This window comes from Rhinopithecus roxellana, chromosome 14, assembly GCF_007565055.1.
Source record: "Rhinopithecus roxellana isolate Shanxi Qingling chromosome 14, ASM756505v1, whole genome shotgun sequence".
In the NCBI taxonomy this organism is placed as follows: domain Eukaryota; kingdom Metazoa; phylum Chordata; class Mammalia; order Primates; family Cercopithecidae; genus Rhinopithecus; species Rhinopithecus roxellana.
This window is the reverse complement of record NC_044562.1, coordinates 111,580,243-111,600,973: the sequence shown is the minus strand read 5'-3', so window position 1 is coordinate 111,600,973 and position 20,731 is coordinate 111,580,243. Positions and strand designations below refer to the sequence as shown.

The 20,731-nt window shown below is 38.3% G+C and overlaps 1 protein-coding gene across 1 annotated transcript; it reads right to left on the bottom strand.

The window, feature by feature from the left end:
- Positions 1-5,494: 5,494 nt before the first annotated feature.
- On the bottom strand, positions 5,495-20,283 carry LOC115893135 (receptor-type tyrosine-protein phosphatase S-like). Its single transcript, XM_030915938.1, is given in 7 exon segments — positions 5,495-5,559; positions 5,562-5,646; positions 12,831-12,956; positions 14,153-14,279; positions 14,895-15,073; positions 15,494-15,779; positions 20,267-20,283. Coding segments are annotated over 7 exon segments (885 nt in total).
- Positions 20,284-20,731: the final 448 nt, after the last annotated feature.

Below are 20,731 nucleotides of genomic sequence, written 5' to 3'. Positions count from 1 at the left end.
GGGGTTGCAATCCTTGTCTCTGGTAAAACAGACTTTAAACCATCAAAGATCCAAAGAGACAGAGAAGGCCATGACATAATGGTAAAGGGATCAATTCAACAGGAAGAGCTAAGTCTCCTAAATATATATGCACCCAATAGAGGAGCACTCAGATTCATAAAGCAAGTCCTTAGAGACTTACAAAGAGACTTAGACTCCCATACAATAATAATGGGAGACTTCAACACTCCGCTGTCAACATTAGACAGATCAACGAGACAGAAAGTTAACAAGGATATCCAGGAATTGAACTCATCTCTGCACCAAGCGGACCTAATAGACATCTATAGAACTCTCCACCCCAAATCAACAGAATATACATTCTTCTCAGCACCACATCGCACTTATTCCAAAATTGACCACATAATTGGAAGTAAAGCACTCCTCAGTAAATGTAAAAGAACAGAAATTATAACAAACTGTCTCTCAGACCACAGTGCAATCAAACTAGAACTCAGGACTAAGAAACTCAATCAAAACCGCTCAACGACATGGAAACTGAACAACCTGCTCCTGAATGACTACTGGGTACATAACGAAATGAAAGCGGAAATAAAGATGTTCTTTGAAACCAATGAGAACAAAGATTCAACATACCAGAATCTCTGGGACACATTTAAAGCAGTGTGTAGAGGGAAATTTATAGCACTAAATGCCCACAAGAGAAAGCAGGAAAGATCTAAAATTGACACTCTAACATCACAATTAAAAGAACTAGAGAGGCAAGAGCAAACACATTCAAAAGCTAGCAGAAGGCAAGAAATAACTAAGATCAGAGCCGAACTGAAGGAGATAGAGACACAAAAAACCCTCCAAAAAATCAATGAATCCAGGAGTTGGTTTTTTGAAAAAATCAACAAAATTGACAGACCGCTAGCAAGGCTAATAAAGAAGAAAAGAGAGAGGAATCAAATAGATACAATAAAAAATGATAAAGGGGATATCACCACTGACCCCACAGAAATACAAACTAGCATCAGAGAATACTATAAACGCCTCTACGCAAATCAACTAGAAAATCTGGAAGAAATGGATAATTTCCTGGACACTTACACTCTCCCAAGGCTAAACCAGGAAGAAGTTGAATCCCTGAATAGACAATTAGCAGGTTCTGAAATTGAGGCAACAATTAATAGCCTACCCACCAAAAAAAGTCTAGGACCAGATGGATTCACAGATGAATTCTACCAGAGTTACAAGGAGGAGCTGGCACCATTCCTTCTGAAACTATTCCAATCAAAGAAAAAGAGGGAATCCTCCCTAATTCATTTTATGAGGCCAACATCATCCTGATACCAAAGCCTGGCAGAGACACAACAAAAAAAGAGCATTTTAGACCAATATCCCTGATGAACATCGATGCAAAACTTCTCAATAAAATACTGGCAAACCGGATTCAACAGCACATCAAAAAGCTTATCCATCATGATCAAGTGGGCTTCATCCCTGGGATGCAAGGCTGGTTCAACATTCGCAAATCAATAAACATAATCCAGCGTATAAACAGAACCAAAGACAAGAACCACATGATTGTCTCAATAGATGCAGAAAAGGCTTTTGAAAAAATTCAACAGCCCTTCATGCTAAAAACGCTCAATAAATTCGGTATTGATGGAACGTACCTCAAAATAATAAGAGCTATTTATGACCAACCCACAGCTAATATCATTCTGAAAGGGCAAAAACTGGAAAAATTCCCTTTGAAAACTGTTCCAAGACAGGGATGCCCTCTCTCACTACTCCTATTCAACATAGTGTTGGAAGTTCTGGCTAGGGCAATCAGGCAAGAGAAAGAAATCAAGGGTATCCAGTTAGGAAAAGAAGAAGTCAAATTGTCCCTGTTTGCAGATGACATGATTGTATATTTAGAAAACCCCATCGTCTCAGCCCAAAATCTCCTTAAGCTGATAAGCAACTTCAGCAAAGTCTCAGGATACAAAATTAATGTGCAAAAATCACAAGCATTCTTATACACCAGTAACAGACAAGCAGAGAGCCAAATCAGGAATGAACTTCCATTCACAATTGCTTCAAAGAGAATAAAATACCTAGGAATCCAGCTTACAAGGGATGTAAAGGACCTCTTCAAGGAGAACTACAAACCACTGCTCAGTGAAATCAAAGAGGACACAAACAAATGGAAGAACATACCATGCTCATGGATAGGAAGAATCAATATCGTGAAAATGGCCATACTGCCCAAGGTTATTTATAGATTCAATGCCATCCCCATCAAGCTACCAATGAGTTTCTTCACAGAATTGGAAAAAACTGCTTTAAAGTTCATATGGAACCAAAAAAGAGCCCGCATTGCCAAGACAATCCTAAGTCAAAAGGACAAAGCTGGAGGCGTCACGCTACCTGACTTCAAACTATACTACAAGGCTACAGTAACCAAAACAGCATGGTACTGGTACCAAAACAGAGATATAGACCAATGGAACAGAACAGAGTCCTCAGAAATAATACCGCACATCTACAGCCATCTGATCTTTGACAAACCTGAGAGAAACAAGAAATGGGGAAAGGATTCCCTATTTAATAAATGGTGCTGGGAAAATTGGCTAGCCATAAGTAGAAAGCTGAAACTGGATCCTTTCCTTACCCCTTATACGAAGATTAATTCAAGATGGATTAGAGACTTAAATGTTAGACCTAATACCATAAAAACCCTAGAAGAAAATCTAGGTAGTACCATTCAGGACATAGGCATGGGCAAGGACTTCATGTCTAAAACACCAAAAGCAACGGTCAGCAAAAAGCAAAATTGACAAATGGGATCTATTAAACTAAAGAGCTTTTGCACAGCAAAAGAAACTACCATCAGAGTGAACAGGCAACCTACAGAATGGGAGAAAATTTTTGCAACCTACTCATCTGACAAAGGGCTAATATCCAGAATCTACAAAGAACTCAAACAAATATACGAGAAAGAAAACAAACAACCCCATCAAAAAGTGGGGAAAGGATATGAACAGACATTTCTCAAAAGAAGATATTCATACAGCCAACAGACACATGAAAAAATGCTCATCATCACTCGCCATCAGAGAAATGCAAATCAAAACCACAATGAGATACCATCTCACACCAGTTAGAATGGCAATCACTAAGAAGTCAGGAACAACAGGTGTTGGAGAGGATGTGGAGAAATAGGAACACTTTTACACTGTTGGTGGGATTGTAAACTAGTTCAACCATTATGGAAAACAGTATGGCAATTCCTCAAGGATGTAGAACTAGATGTACCATATGACCCACCCATCCCACTACTGGGTATATACCCAAAGGATTTATAAATTATTCTACTACAAAGACACATGCACACGTATGTTTATTGCGGCACTATTCACAATAGCAAAGACTTGGAATCAAACCCAAATGTCCATCAGTGACAGACTGGAATTAAGAAAATGTGGCACATATACACCATGGAATACTATGCAGCAGCCATAAAAAAGGATGAGTTTGCGTCCTTGTAGGGACATGGATGCAGCATGGAAACCATCATTCTTAGCAAACTATCACAAGAAGAGAAAACCAAACACCGCATGTTCTCACTCATAGGTGGGAACTGAACAATGAGATCACTTGGACTCGGGAAGGGGAACATCACACACTGGGGCTATCATGGGGAGGGGGGAGGGGGGAGGAGGGAGGGATTGCATTGGGGAGTTATACATGATATAAATGATGAATTGATGGGTGCTGACGAGTTGATGGGTGCAGCACACCAACATGGCATAAGTATACATATGTAACAAACCTGCACGTTATGCACATGTACCCTAGAACTTAAAGATAAACTTAAAGTATAAAAAAAAAAAAAAAAAAAACCACAATGAGATACCATCTCACACCAGTTAGAATGGCAATCATTAAGAAGTCAGGAAACAACAGGTGTTGGAGAGGATGTGGAGAAATAGGAACACTTTTACACTGTTGGTGGGATTGTAAACTAGTTCAACCATTATGGAAAACAGTATGGCAATTCCTCAAGGATGCAGAACTAGATGTACCATATGACCCAGCCATCCCACTACTGGGTATATACACAAATGATTATAAATTATTCTACTACAAAGACACATGCACATGTATGTTTATTGCGGCACTATTCACAATAGCAAAGACTTGGAATCAACCCAAATGTCCATCTGTGACAGACTGGATTAAGAAAATGTGGCACATATACACCATGGAATACTATGCAGCCATAAAAAAGGATGAGTTTGCGTCCTTTGTAGTGACATGGATGCAGCTGGAAACCATCATTCTTAGCAAACTAAAGAGGAATTGTATCGCCTCCACTGCGAGAGGAAGTAGGGTTGAAAGGATCTCTTTCCCTCGCATCCCATGTCCTTCTTCTTCTTTTTCGCTCCCTTCTCTGTTTTGAGTTTGCATTTGCCCCTTCATTTTTCCTCCCAGGTTCCCAATGCGCTTCGAGAAAATGTACATAAGTTGCTTGCTCATAACATGCCTGAGAAACAAGGGATGCTAGAAAGACTTTCTGTTAACATCAGCTAGATAACGTGATGTCCACAGAAACTTTCATTATCTAGAGCCAAATCAATAGAATTTGAGCCTGGACACAGAGGTATCTTTGGCCCAATTTCTATATTTTGTCCGTTTTGAGATTCTGGTCTTCTCTATGTCATTAAGAACTATAGTTTTTTCTTGATGTACTGAAGCAAAATGTATTTTTTAATAATCTGCTCACGAGTTTCACACCTAAAAAGAATTAGCAATTTAGATGTCAAGTTGCTAGAATCCTAAAATATATTAGTTTAAATAAAATTAGGTGGGATTCCTTTTGTTAGAGGTTTTTGCACAGCAACTTCCAAAAACAAAATTTACGGTGAATGTCTGAACCATTTACTTGCTGTTTCTATTAACGTCAATGACTTGAGTTAAAATGCTCTAGAACTATTGAAAATAATTACCTTGAAGGTACTTCATTTTCTGATATAGCAAACAATTTTCAAGCAAATGTGCATTTTTAAACTTAGACCCTTACCAAGCACTTATTGACTGGCAGGAATTAGTATTGTCATAAGGTTCGATAGCTATTCATGAGTTTTTCACAAAGACCAACACAGGAGAAGATAGCTAGCTATCAGTGCATTGCTATGAAAGCAAAAGCAAATATGAAATGATTAACACATAATTATTACTAGGGGAGGTACCAACGATTCATATTAATGGTAAAATTGGTAATCTGGTTTGTCTCATAGGAAGCAAATTTGGGGATAAACGTTTTCCTCTGATTATTTTCACTCTATGAAAAGAGAAATCAAACCTGCTTTAAGTTTCATAATCATTTCCAAGATAATATTCAAATAAGCAAACTTATACAAAAGGTGTGTACAATGAAAACCACCAACACTTATTTCACCAGTTATCCACACTGCTTTAATCACAATGGAAACTTACCATTCTTGAATTGTAACTTACCTCAGTGGACCGAAATGGGTCCATCTTGGCCAAACTGTCGTTTTGTTTTATGGACTTGGCCGATGAGTCAATAAATCCTTCTCCGGACTTTGCCACTCCTTGCTCTGGCCAGTGAGTGAACTGGAACCGCCTTACTGTTGCGAGCTGGCCTTCCTTTAGAAGGAAACCCACTACCCGCCACAAGGAAGACGCCAGAGGATTCACAACGCACAGACCACAAGAGGTCATTTTTATTTCCAAAAACAAAGGGTAGAAAAAGTTAGGAGCATGTTTACCTAGAAACTTAGTGCTACTGCTATGAATATTGTCCACACTCACATACCTTTAAATCACAATTTTTACTCTCCCTTCCCAGTTAAAAACCTGGTTCTCGTTAGTAAATAGCCACATAGTTCCCCTATTAGCAAACGCTTCTGAGACCCAAAGTTTGGGTTCATAACCTGATCATGTCTGCGTTCTTTCCAAAATGGAACATACATACTCCATTTGAAAATTTCAGAAACTTATCACTTTGTAATTTGAAACCAGCACCCAGGCATGGCTCCAGACCAGAGCTTTTGCAGTTGTCACGATAACTTCACATCTGCTGGTGCTGGCATATTTCTAACATTGTCAAATGACAATGATGACACTTAAAATCTGACACAAACCCAGTAGTTGCTGTTAACCTGATGCCCCCCATGTCTCAAGGAATACAATTCTACCATGGCAGGGGACATAGCATGAGCCATGTGACTGTGCTGTTAAGTGGGAAATAAAGCATCCCTTAAGGATACCAAGGACTACTAGCAAACAAATGCCCCTTCTGAAAAAAGCTCTCCCTGGCTGAGCACAGGAATTAACAGTCTGTGAGGGACTTTAACAAGATACACCAACAAGGTAGGGAAAAAGCCAGATGCAAGAGCAGTTTTTCTTTTTCAGAATGATTAGGTAAAACTGCTCTGACTCATGAAGTACATCTGGGTTGAAAAGGAGACACTAAGGCATTTCTGATTCCTTGTGGAATTTTAAGGTGTTTCTAGAAGCACAAGAAAAGTGGAAAGGAACCTCTGTTTATAGAAGCAGGAATGATAACTTTGCCCATCAACCTTCTCCCCACTCATTAGCAGACAGAAATAATCCAGCTTAGAGAGACTGAACTCATTTGAAAGAGGTCCTACTCCTAAATGGTCTCTTCTCTCATTAAAGAGGCTTCAACTTCTTCCTCCCTTCCATCTTTGTTAACACATGTTTCAGATATATGTGCATGTTCCCAAGGTTCTGGGTAAGTGAACAGGGACTCAATATTTATCATTGCTATATTAAGAAGAGAAAGGATCTCACGTAGATGAGCACTCATCACCTTACTTGTGGTTTTCACCGGTACATGCCAGATTCTTGACGCGTTATTTGAGGATGGGGTCAGATATGAGGATGAGTCATGACGAATGAGAGACAACAGGAGTGACATCAAGTGTGTGGGAATCCTGAGAAACAGAGAAACTATTTGACCCATAAGTACCTAATGATGGTTTACCATGAAGCATAATTTATCCCCCTCTGTCTCTGGAAAAGATTTGGAAGCACGGGAAGGAGACTCAGAGCTAGGTAATACAGATTTATTCTCCTCTGAATGTCCTGGGTATTTCATTTCTGACTCATGTGTACAAATTCCTTCTATTTGGAGGAAAGACTGCCTGACTTTCTTTAAAGGTTATCTGTTTAACAATACTGTAATTTTCAACCCAGAATTGCATATCCAGCCAAACTAAGCTTCATATGCAAGGGAGAGACAGACAAGCAAATGCTGAGGGATTTTTGTCACCACCAGGCCTGCCTTACAAGAGCTCCTGAAGGAAGCACTAAATATGGAAAGGAAAAACTGGTAGCAGCCACTGCAAAAACATACCAAATTGTAAAGAGCATTGACACTATAAAGAAAATGCATCAAATTAACAGGCAAAGTAACCAGCTAGCATCATAATGACAGGATCAAATTCACACATAACAATACTAACCTTCAATGTAAATGGGATAAATGCCCCCAATTAAAAGACACAGATTGGCAAGATAAAGAGTCAAGACACATCAGTGTCCTGAATTGAGGAGACCCATCTCACATGCAGAGACACACATAGGCTCAACATAAAAGGATGGAGGAAGATCTACCAAGCAAATGGAAAGCAAAAAAAAGCAAGGGTTGCAATCCTAGTCTTTGATAAAATTGACTTTAAACCAACAAAGATCAAAAGAGACAAAGAAGGCCATTACAAAACAGCAAAGGGATCAATGAAATAAGAAGAGTTAACTATCCTAAATATATGTGAACCCAATAGAGGAGCACCCAGATTCATAAAGCAAGTCCTTAGAGCCCTACAAAGAGACTTAGACGCCCACACAATAATAGTGGGAGACTTGAACATCTCACTGTCAATAGATCAATGAGACAGAAAATTAGCAAGGACATTCAGGACTTGAATTCAGCTCTGGACTAAGCAGACCTAAAAGACATCTACAGAACTCTCCATCCCAGATCAACAGAATATACATTTTTCTCAGCACCACACTGCACTTATTCTAAAATTGACCACATAATTGGAAGTAAAACACTCCTCAGCAAATGCAAAAAAACGGAAATCATGATGAATGGTCTCTCAGACCACAAGGCAATCAAATTAGAACTCACTCAGGATTAAGAAACTCACTCAAAACCACACAATGACATGGGAGCTGAACAAGCTGCTCCTGAATGACTACTGGGTAAATAATGAAATTAAGGCAGAAATAAAGATGTTCTTTGAAACCAGTGAGAACAAAGACACAATGTACCAGAATCTCTGGGACACATTTAAAGCAGTGTGTAGAGAGAAATTTATAGCACTAAATGCCCACAAGAGAAAGCAGGAGAGATCTAAACTTGACACCCTAACGTCACAATTAAAAGAACTAGAGAAACAAGAGCAAACAAATTCAAAAGCTAGTGGAAGAGCAAGAAATAACTAAGATCAGAACAGAACTGAAGGAGATAGAGACACAAAAAACCCTTCAAAAATTCAGTGAATCCAGGAGCTGGCTTTTGGAAAAGATGAACAAACTAAAAAGAGTGCTAGCCAGACTAATAGAGAAGAATCAAATAGACACAGTAAAAAAGGACAAAGGGGAAATCACCACCAATCCCACAGAAATACACACTACCATCAGAGAATACTATCAACACCTCTATGCAAATAGACTAGAAAATCTAGAAGAAATGGATAAATTCCTGGACACATACACCCTCCCAAGACTAAACCAGGAAGAAGTCGAAACCCTGCATAGACCAACAACAAGTTCTGAAATTGAGGCAGTAATTAATAGCCTAGCAACCAAAAAAAGTGCAGGACCAGACGGATTCACAGCCGAATTCTACCAGAGGTACAAACAGGAGCTGGTACCACTCCTTCTGAAACTTTTCCGAACAGTAGAAAAAGAGGGAATGCTCCCTAACTCATGTTATGAGGCCAGCACCATTCTGATACCAAAACCTGGAAGAGACATAACAAAAAGAAATTTCAGGCCAGTATCCCTGATGAACATCGATGCAGAAATCCTCAATAAAATACTGGCAAACCAAATCCAGCCGCACATCAAAAAGCTTATCCACCATGATCAAGTCGGCATCATCCCTGGGATGCAAGGCTGGTTCAACATATGGATCTCGATAAATGTAATCTATCACATAAACAGAACCAATGACAAAAACCACATGATTGACTCAATAGATGCAGAAAAGGCCTTGGACAAAATTCAACAGCCCTTCGTGCTAAAAACTCTCAATAAACTAGGTATTGATGGAACGTATCTCAAAATAAGAAGAGCTATTTATGATAAACCCACAGCCACTATCATAAAGAATGGGCAAAAACTGGAAGCACTCCCTTTGAAAACTGGCACAAGGCAAGGATGCCTTCTCTCACTGCTCTTATTCAACACAGCACTGGAAGTTCTGGCCAGGGCAATCAGGCAAGAGAAAGAAATAAAGGACATTCAAATAGGAAGAGAGAAAGTCAAATTGTCCCTGTTTGTAGATGACAGAATTGTATATTTAGAAAACCCCATCGTCTCAGCCCAAAATCTCCTCAGGCTGATAAGCAACTTCAGCGAAATCTCAGGATACAAAATGAATGTGCAAAAATCACAAGCATTCCTATACACAAATAATAGAGAGTCAAATCATATACAGCAATAATAGAAAGCAAAATCACGAGTGAACTCCCATTCACAATTGCTACAAAGAGAATAAAGTACCTGGGAATCCAACTTACAAGGGATGTGAAGGACCTCTTCAAGGAGAACTACAAACCACTGCTTAAGGAAATAAGAGAAGATACAAACAAATAGAAAAATATCCCATGCTCATGGATAGGAAGAATCAATATTATGAAAATGGCCATTATGCCCAAAGTAACTTATAGATTCAATGCTATCCCTATCGAGCTACCATTGACTTTCTTCACAGAATGGGAAAAATCTACTTTAAATTTGATGTGGAACCAATAAGCCCCCAAAGTCAAGACAATCCTAAGCAAAAAGAACAAGGCTTGAGGCATCACGCTACCTGACTTCAAAGGACACTACAAGGCTACAGTAACCAAAACAGCATGGTACTGCTACCAAAACAGATATAAAGACCAATGGAACTAAACAGAGGTCTCATAAATAACGCCACACATCTCCCACCATCTGATCTTTGACAAACCTGAGGAAAAACAATGGGGAAAGGCTTCTCTATTTAATACTGTTGGGAAAATTGGTTAGCCATATGCAGAAAACTGAAACTGGATCCTTACCTTATACAAAAATTAACTCAAGGTGGATTAAAGACTTAAACCTAAGACCTAAAACCATAAAAACTCTAGAAGAAAACCCAGGCAGTACCATTCAGGACATAGGCATAGACAAAGATTTCAGGACTAAAACACCAAAAGCAATGGCAACTGAAGCCAAAATTGACAAATGAGATCTAATTAAAGAGCTTCTGCACAGCAAAGGAAACTATCATCAAAGTGGACAGGCAATCTATAGAATGGGAGAAAATTTTCATAATCTATCCATCTGACAAAGGGCTAACATCCAGAATCTACAAAGAAGTTATATTTACAAGAAAAAACAACCCCATTGACAAGTAGGCAAACGATATGAACAGACACTTCTGAAAAGACGACATTTATGTGGCTGACAAACATATGAAAAACTGCTCACCATCACTGGTCATTAGAGAAATGCAAATGAAAACCACAATGAGATAACATCTTACACCAATTAGAATGGTGATCATTAAAAAGTCAGGAAACAACAGATGCTGGAAAGGATGTGGAGATATAGGAACACTTTACACTGTTGGTGGGAGTGTAAATTTGTTCAACCATTGTGGAAGACAGTTTGGTGATTCCTCAAGGATCTAGAACCAGAAATATCATTTGACCCAGTAATCCCATTACTGAGTATATACCCAAAGGATTATAAATCATTCTACTATAAAAACACATGCACACTATGTTAATGTAGCATTGCTCACAATAGCAAAAACTTGGGATCAACCCAAATGTCCATCAGTGATGGAGGATAAAGAAAATGTGGCATATATACACCATAGAATACTATGGTGAGTATTCCATCATAAAGGATGAGTTCATGTCCTTTGCAGGGACATGGATGAAGCTGGAAACCATCATTCTTAGCAAAGTAACACAGGAACAGAAAACCAAATGCTGCACTCAAAAGTGGGAGTTGAACAATGAGAACACATAGACACAGGGAGGGGAACATCACACGCTGGGGCCTTTTGCAGTGTTGGGGGCTTGGGGAATGACAGCATTAGGAGAAATACCTAATGTAGATGATGGTTGATGGTGTACCAATCCACCATGGCACGTATATACTTATGTAAAAACCTGCACATTCTGCACATGTATCCCTTAAAGTATTATTTTTTTTAAAAAAGGAAGGGACCAAAAAAACACTCTATTCTCAAGTTCCAAATTGCTTCCTAAACTGGGAAGTTGAGATGACAAACACTCCAGGAGCACAAACAGCAAGTGTGGTCGCTAGGAAAATTATACAATCACAGGGAGACTTAACAAAAACGGTGAGCAATTTCTGGTTTCAATCTTCTTGTGTTTATTGTGATCAGATTTAAGTTGGGCATGTGTGGAGTAGGAAAGGTGTCTTTGCCATTGGTGGGGCCTGGTCTCTTTTCTTTATCACCAGGAATAGTTGGTGAGTTTACTCAAAATGCACTTTCTATTTTCACTCACATACCTAGCTTCAAATTCTGAAAGAGTATTGTTTCTTTGTTTTTTTAAACAATGGGGCAGGTCACACTCAAGACCTAGAAATTTAACTGCTGCCTTGAATACAGTCACCTTCAGAATAGTTAATACAACTTTCTGGGATTAACAGGTCGGTCACCTAGGCCAACCCTCCTGCTAACCAATTTCTCTGTCACTTAAGGTCAACAGCCAGGGCCAGGCTTTGGGGATTAGCAGACAATCTCCAAACATAAATTTGGAGAAAGCTGCTTTCCAGAAAAAACAATGGATCAACTAAATAGATCTACCCTAGAGTTTTATTCAACCCACCCACTATGACATTTCCAAACACAAGGCAGGTTTTTGAATTGACCTGTTCTCCCTTAAGATGTGTTTGTAATTATGGGTTGAAAGTGGCCAAAGGCAAAGATATTAATGAGTTTATGCATAGAACATCTTACATCAGGGCTGAACCTTGGACTCAACAATCCAGATAAGAAATGCAGAATGAAAATTAGCCAACGAGGGTCATGGGAGAACAGCTCTCATGGACAGACACATTAGCACACTGAGGAATAAGCCATGCCAGGAATCAAATTAGAATGTGCAAAGCTTGTCAGATTTTTCTAAAGAATGCCATTTGCTCTGCAGTTTTAAAATCATACCAAATTAACCTCTGGGTCCATATGACCTAAAGGGCTTTGCAAAACAACAACATATTTACAGCCTCAAGTAATGAAGAAGTCAAAAAAGCTCCAGAGAGAATGAGCTGAGAAGGTGAATGTAAGCACAGCCAACCAATCAATAAAAGCTTCCCAGCACAAACACTCACCAAGTGCATCCCCAAGGTTGAGCTGCCAGATGTTATGTTTGAATGAAAGCCAAACTAAGGTTTGGGAGAAAGCTTGCCAGACAGAGGAAAAGTTACTCTTACATATTTAAAAAAAAATGTTCTCCAGAATGAGTGATTTCTCTTTGGGACGACAGTCAAATGCTTCTCCCAGAGAGAGAGGTATCTTAGACTACTTTTCAGCTAATGGTTAAGAGTTGAAGACTGTGCCAACTTACCCTGGCATCTGTGACCTTGAATTTCCTTAGGATGTACTGTGGCATGTTGTACTCAGCCATGGGATCTACAACAAAGTACTGGTATCTTGCAGACCGTTCTGCTGGCCAGTATTGGTGACATTTCTCCTAAAAGGAGAGAAGATTAATGTTAAACTATGCAAAGTACAAAGAACATTTTGTCTGTCTATCTATCTAATTTCCTTATCCCATTAATAAAATTTCAAAATTCAAGGCAATTCCAACTGCATATGACTCACTTTTTCTTTGAAACCATGAGCTCCCTTCATAGGTAGCTGCTTAATATACACGAGTTGAATTGAATATTTTGATAGGGTAAGCATCTTCACACCTACAAGTTATCCAAATAATTACATCAGTCCTTGGACAATGCTGGCCATGACAACAATACATTGCACCACTATGGTTTGGAATGAAGAGAACCATCAGTATGGGCATAGAAACATCTGAATTGATTTGTTGCAATCTTACTTGTCAAGGAAACGGGGGGGCCCAGGCCATTTTAATGACTTGGCTAAACCCTGCAGAGTCAGTGGCCACATCAGAGTAAGTCAGTTACTTTCCTAGTCTGATATTCTCTTTGTTCTCTCTGGGGGCTCTAAAAATTGGGCTTTAGCTGCACTTCTATTTAATTGACACAAAGAAGACAGAGAGAAAATATCTGAGGCAAATACGAAAAAATGCTCACATGAAGTCAATCTAAGAGGTATCTCTAAATAATATTAGGTCATAATAGTAGAGAAGTATTAATAAATAGTAGAAACCTTAAGTATTTCTAATACTATTTTATGTGTATTTCCCCCCAAAAACCCCACATTTTTTAAAAAGTGGATCTGGGATTACCAGGTTTTATCCTTAGAAAAATCATGTCACTTTCCAACACTTTATTCAATGGGGGTGAAAGGTAGGCAAGTAAGAATTTGCCACAGGAAGAAAAGAAAGTCAAGTTCCTTCATACAGAGAAATGATGGCACATCAAACTCTAGCATGTCCAGAACAAAAGGCAGTAAAAAAATGCTGAGAGTCAGACGTCAGTCAAACAGGGTCACCTGCTACTCATTTGTCTCTATGTTTGTGCTTCACTGGAAACAAATCACTAGATCTTTCTTTAAAACACAGAAATTTTAAAACTTGATGTGGCTTTACAAATTTAGAAACTAACGAGGAATGATGGTCTGGATTGTGTCCAGAGTCCACTGCATTTCCAAAATAATGACACCAGCACAAGAGTTATTAAAACAAAGTCTTCATTTCTCCATAGAGTACATGTCTTATGAGGAGAAACACAAGGGCCACATACTTACTCTGCCCATTTCACGCAGCTTGGTGAGCATCACAACGATGGTGGAATTGTGTTCCCAGAGCATCCGCCAGAAGTCTTCAGTGGTCTCTGCCAAGGGCCCCTGGGTAGCGATGTAGGCTTTCTGTTGTCTGAATTACAGAGAATGAAAAGAATGTGTTAAAGTATTTAGAGAACATGCAAAAGCTCACACTTGATATATAAACATCAACCTGGTAATAAAAAATGAAAACATATTATTAATGCAATTGCAGTAAATTCCTGCTAAGATTACACAATCAAATGAGAGCATTTAATACATTTTAGGGACCTTGCAAAATAAATTGCTTGTTAATATTATGATGTATGTCTTTATCATTATTATTTGAATGTTAGTGCAATGCTAATAGCTCAATTTCCTGTGTCATACAAATCACTTAAGAAACACTTAGATGTGCAGCTTCATTTTCTAGAAATTACTCTCGTACAATCTATTACATTTATGAAATATGGTACAAAACAGATTCTTTATTAACTCCTTACAAATCCAATTGGCTTCTGAAAGAAGAGTGCAGAAGACCAGATTAAACACTTCATAACTACTGCTTCTTACTCCTATCCAAAATAATAAAAAAATCAGGGGACTAAATGATGACCTATGCAGAAAGAAAATGGCTTTGAATGAAGATGAAATTTATTCCGGTTATGAAACTAGGGCACATGTAAATATCAACGCTTTGGATAGTCAGGGGAGCAAAAGTAGATACCTGTAGCCATCAACAAAACTGGCATTGATGTAATCAGATCCTCCTACTACACGGATAGGCTGCAGGCATACCCTTGTGGATTCATACGGCATAATATTAACAAGGCGATTTTTGAATTGATTACATGGAAGATTGGCACTGATAAATCTTGAGGTGTGAGCTTTTGAGCTGGCTAGATGCTGTTGAATAGAAAAAAAAAGGAAAAACCCACCAGTCATGTTCACCTATGGTTTGAATGCAATGTACCCCACATTTCCCTTTTCGATAGAAATCTTTTGTTTACTTAAAGTAAATGACTATTCAAATTGTACTGCTTTTCATATCTACCTAATTACTCTCTACAGTCTAGTGGATTTCTATATATTTTCTGAAAGTATAATCTCTCAAATTAGCAGACATAAGGGCTCAAGATATTATTAGGAAGCAAAGAATAGAAGAGGAAAAGGGGAGGAATACATTTTAGAATCATACAACTGAGGGAAATGTCAAATGGATCTTGTACTTCACAAATTTGAAAGGTTAAAGTAAAGCCCCGACTCAAAGACAAACCCAGAATGACTCGCTCCTGAATGTTAACCACATCACATCCAATACCATACCTTAAATTCGAGCTCCATTCCTGTGACATTCTCTCCTGTTTCTATTTGTGTCAGCTTCTGAATGTAGGCATAAAAGTTTCTAGCTGGCACTTCGGTATTTCCACAAGTCACTGCTTCTAACAGTGCATCATGGATAGAGATGTATTGGTCTTCTGTTTGAACCATGTAGTTCCTCTGGGCTCTCATTAAAGTTACATGGCCATAAATATCTACAGTTTTTTCATGCTTTATTCTTTCTAACATGGCATCTATGACGATGAAACCACCAGTCCGGCCAACTCCCGCACTATGAGGAAAATAAAGAGAAAAGAAGAGCCCAAATAAACCTATCAGAAAATCAACACATAATAAATAACCGGAATAAATTTTATTATGTATTTCAATAAATACATAATGAAAGTATTTTTATTATCCTTATTAACTAGATCTTACATCCATTACTTCTACTCAAATAGCTATTGGGATGACTTTGTAATACTCTAAAGTCAAAAGTATTATCTAGGCACGATAATCAGAGGGCAGGGAACAAAAGACTGAGCAAAATTAGTTTAGTTCTAAAATGTACAAAATATTAAATCTATAATCACTATGTTCCTTGATCATGCAATACAAAGTGGACATTGTTTTGAACTCTTTTGAAGTCATGAAAAAAATACAAACATTTAGTCTGTCCATATTTAGAAGATAGTTTTATATATTGGTCCAGGTCTGACTAGGCTATAGTTTTTGCAAACTGTGTCTATTTTTGTTCAATGTACAAAATATAAAGATTGTTTTTACAATCTCAAGCTAAACTTTGCATGCTTCCTATTTATCAAACCCTTCAGGCTGAGGACATTTATGTGTCAAGTATGGTTCAATCAAAAATACTTTCTCTTCCTGATCATGCATGTTTATCAGGCTGGTAAACACGTAATAAACAGGAATAGGTAAATATTACCATCTTAGACAACAGGCAACAATATACATATAATTTTTCATCATCAGTGTGCTAATAAATCCTGACCATACAAAGAATGAGAGTGTATTTTACTTTGTTCTTGTAACGTAAACCTATTTCTGAATAAACAAAAAATGTAAGTCAGTATAAAAGCCAGATACTTCATCATCCTGCAAATATGTAAATGCATTTAAAAATGAACACTTCAGAAAGGCGATTTGTGGATTCAGTTTCCAGTGACTAATTTTTGTCTACATTGGGAGGAATGTATAAGTCTAATACATGCTTTCTATCATTTGTTTTATTTTAATCCTCCAAACAAACTTGGGTGACACTATTCTGTGAATCACCTGAGGGACCAGCTTTGTAACCCTGAGTAGAGGTTAATATGTATTAAAAAAAACAGTGTTATAGTGAGTGCACTCCAGTCTCCAGAATCCAGGTTGAACATTCAGCATGTCCAGAGACCATCGCTAATTTTACTTTCATGTGAATCTCTTTTTCCACTTCACATCTAGTTGGGATTATTTGGAAATGACCAAGACTACAATTATTATACACAGTTTATTAGAAAAAGAAAAGGCATTTTGCCTTTATGTTATTGATTTATTTACTTGTGTTAGTTCTAAGAAAAGAGAAAGAGATCAAATATAGAAACACAGCAATGCTATTTTCTATCAAATTCCTCTGGGTGTCCCATGAAAATCTTGCATATTGAATTTTAAAGTCATTTGTGGAGCCCAGGATGACATTTCAGAATATTATGAGTTGTAGTCAATATATTATTGATTACAGTCTCTCTGGGCTCACAATAATTAAAGACCGTCACATGGATACAGTATTTGTTTAGCAGATAATTCTCAAGATTTTCATGTGTGATATAGAAGCCCTAACAATTGTATTGTGTGTGTGTGCCAAATGTTCTTCAAGGCTATTGAAAATAAGAAAATTTAATTAAAATGGTGTGAATTCATTTAAATTTCTATGGAGAGAATGGGAGATGTAATTATGAGCCTATTCTTGGTTGGTTATTGCATGAAGTTGGTTGCTTGATAATTTCAAGACCATGGTAAACCAGGGTTATTTCAAAGTCATCAACAAGTCATCCTGGGAAAGAACTTACCATTCTTAAGCACCTTATACCTACGTGGTATGCTAAACATACAAACTCATTTACTCTTCACAACCATCTTCCACAGAAATGTTATTATTTCCAAATGTGGAAACTGAGGCTTCCAGAGGACGTGTAGCTTGCTAAAGGCCACACAAATCACAGTAGGGCTGAACATAGAATGAGGCCTCCCAAACTGCAAGTAAAATTTAAATAAATACAAAATAACTTACTTTGATTAAATCTGGAAAACATCAAGAAAACCCTTGTTTTGTTTTTATCACACAGCTCTCATAAAATTATTATTTTTTTTAATCTCAAAGTATGCTAAGTACAAAATGATAGCTCCAACTTTAGTCTGAATAACTACAATCTCCATTGAGGGATTTCTTTCCAACAACAGTTTTCCATAGAAGGAGAGATGACTTTTGTGGTCTCAAGTGTACTTGACCCTCAAAGGGGAAGCTGCCTCTGAGGGTGGGGTTATTCACTAAAACTCTGGGGGCTGTGAAGCCATCTCCAGGGATGGCATGACCAGCTGGGTCTTGAATGGAGAGTTACATAAAACCTCAGGAATTAATGATTTAATACCATATTCCGTATTTATTTTCTTATATTTTCATGAAGATCTTCTTACCATAGGGTCTCAAATATTTAGAAAAAAAAAGTTTGGATTAAACCTTCTATCACGTTACTCTTGCCTTGAATTGTGAATTTTTAAAAATGAAATTTCAGTTGGTATCACTTTTGTGTCCAGTTACCTAATATATAGATAGGCCTAATCAATAATAAACATGACTACTACTGGCCGGGCGCGGTGGCTCAAGCCTGTAATCCCAGCACTTTGGGAGGCCGAGGCGGGCGGATCACAAGGTCAGGAGATTGAGACCATCCTGGCTAACACGGTGAAACCCCGTCTCTACTAAAAAAAATACAAAAAACTAGCCGGGCGAGGTGGCGGGCACCTGTAGTCCCAGCTACTCGGGAGGCTGAGGCAGGAGAATGGCGTAAATCCTGGAGGCGGAGCTTGCAGTGAGCTGAGATCCGGCCACTGCACTCCAGCTTGGTCGACAGAGCGAGACTCCGTCTCAAAAAACAAAACAAACAAACAAACAAACAAACAAAAAAACACGACTACTACTTATGCATACCAGGTGCTCTGCTATGAGCTTTTGTTTAATTATCTCAGTACACTCACACAGCCTGTATGAGATTAATATGGTAAACCACATATACAGATGAGATAATGGAGGTTTAGAAAAGCTCATTAGCTTGCCTAAATTCACCCAACTACTGTGATTCAAATTGGATGTGAATGCAGAGCTAGTTGACTCAGAAATGGGTGCTTTAATAATACTATTCAGTTCCTATATTTTGCAACATATCCCCACATAGCGTATTAACATGTTCTTAGAGGTATATGGAGAAGGAAAATTCACCTAAAAATCTATACCAGGGAAGAGTTAGCAATCTTTGTTTAGGTTCATCCGAAGTTTCTTTAGGCAGTTTTCTGAAATAACCTTCCCTATGGCTGGTATTGCATCAGCAGCAGTTTCAATAGGGCAGTCTCTGTGTCTACAGCTCAAGAAAATCAGAGCCTGGGTCATGGTGGGTAGGCAAAGGATTAGGCAGCAAAGTCATTGTTAGGAGGGAAGCAATAACCTAAGCCAAATAAATGGTCATAGTACACCCTCAAGCTAAGATATTGTCACAAACAGGGGCTGGAGCCTGGATTCATTCATCAAAGAACACGCCTGTTGTTGATTGTGCAGAAGGCATCCATTTAGGGAATTTGAATCTTTGAGACACGATAGAGCAAACAAAGCAAATCACATTTATTGCACACTTGATGTATGCCAGACACTATGCCAGGCAATTCATTTGCACAACTTTGTTGTATTCTTATCAAAATCTATTGAAACAAGTATTGTTATCTTATTTCAAGACGAAGATGCTAGGACTTTAAAAAAGTTTTTGGATTAACATTATACAGCTACTAAGCAAGATCCTACCATATAAATGCTTTCTGTGCATCTTTCCACAGTCCAGTGCTGTTTTCCTGGAGATTGCTACTGAAAGTCATTTTCAACCTCATACCTGGAAGGCTAGGGAAGCCGAGGCACAGAGAAGATGAATGATTTTTCTGAGGTCATAAAACTATTAAGTGCCAGAACCAGGTTTTACTGCCAGTCTATTTGATTTCAAAATTTTCTCAATTAGGTCATTGCCATCTCTATGTTAATATATTGTTAATCCTTAAGAAAACTGTCATTTGACCCAAGCTCCCCACACCAGCGGCCACCCCGCTTCTTTGCTCTTGTTGCTGCAAAATTCTTTTAAGATGTATCTACACTCACGTTGGCAGTTCCACTACTTCTGGTAGCCAGTTCCTCTACTTCTGTTCTCCTAACTTTTTCAGATTGCTTTTCCCCTCTCATGCTCATACAGAAGTCACCCTGATCCCATACTGCTCAATCTATGACCAATTCCCAGTCTTGGGTGATCTATTAGCAAGGCCATCTTGATCTTCTATTGAGTAAACTTTCTTCAAATGGCTCGTAGTGTTGTATACACTCAATCTTTCTCCTACCTCACTGAACACTCCTTCTTACTTCTCTCTAAGCTCTTAACACAGGAGCATCTCTTTTTTGATGCCCCTGTCTCTTGCTTTCTCCTCATGACTTTGGTGAATTTATGCCGTGTTCATAACTCTAAGTATCACCTACATTTCAACAACATAAAAAATTATAGCTTCGGCTGAGACCTGTTTTCCAAACTCTAGACTTGTATTTGCAGATGTCTACCTTATATCCTTATTTAGCTGTCTAACAGATATTTCCAGTACCTGATTCCTATTCTTCCCTCAAAATCTCTGCTTCACCAGCTGCCTCTCTCATCTCAAGAATCTGCATCTTTGTCATTATTACTACTGTTAACACACTGATCCAAACCATTATCGTTTCTTGTCCGGATTATTTAAAATAAATAATAAAAACTAAATATTTAATGGGATTTCCTACTTCAAACTCACTTCATCTAGGGTCTGTTTTCAATATGGCAGCCAATACGGCAGTGTGACCAAAATGTGTCCCGTTATGTCATTCCCCTTCTCAAAAGTCACCTTACCACCTGACTCAAACAGTTGAAACAGTTACAATGGTCTTCTTCTGAGCTCCTCTCTCTTTCT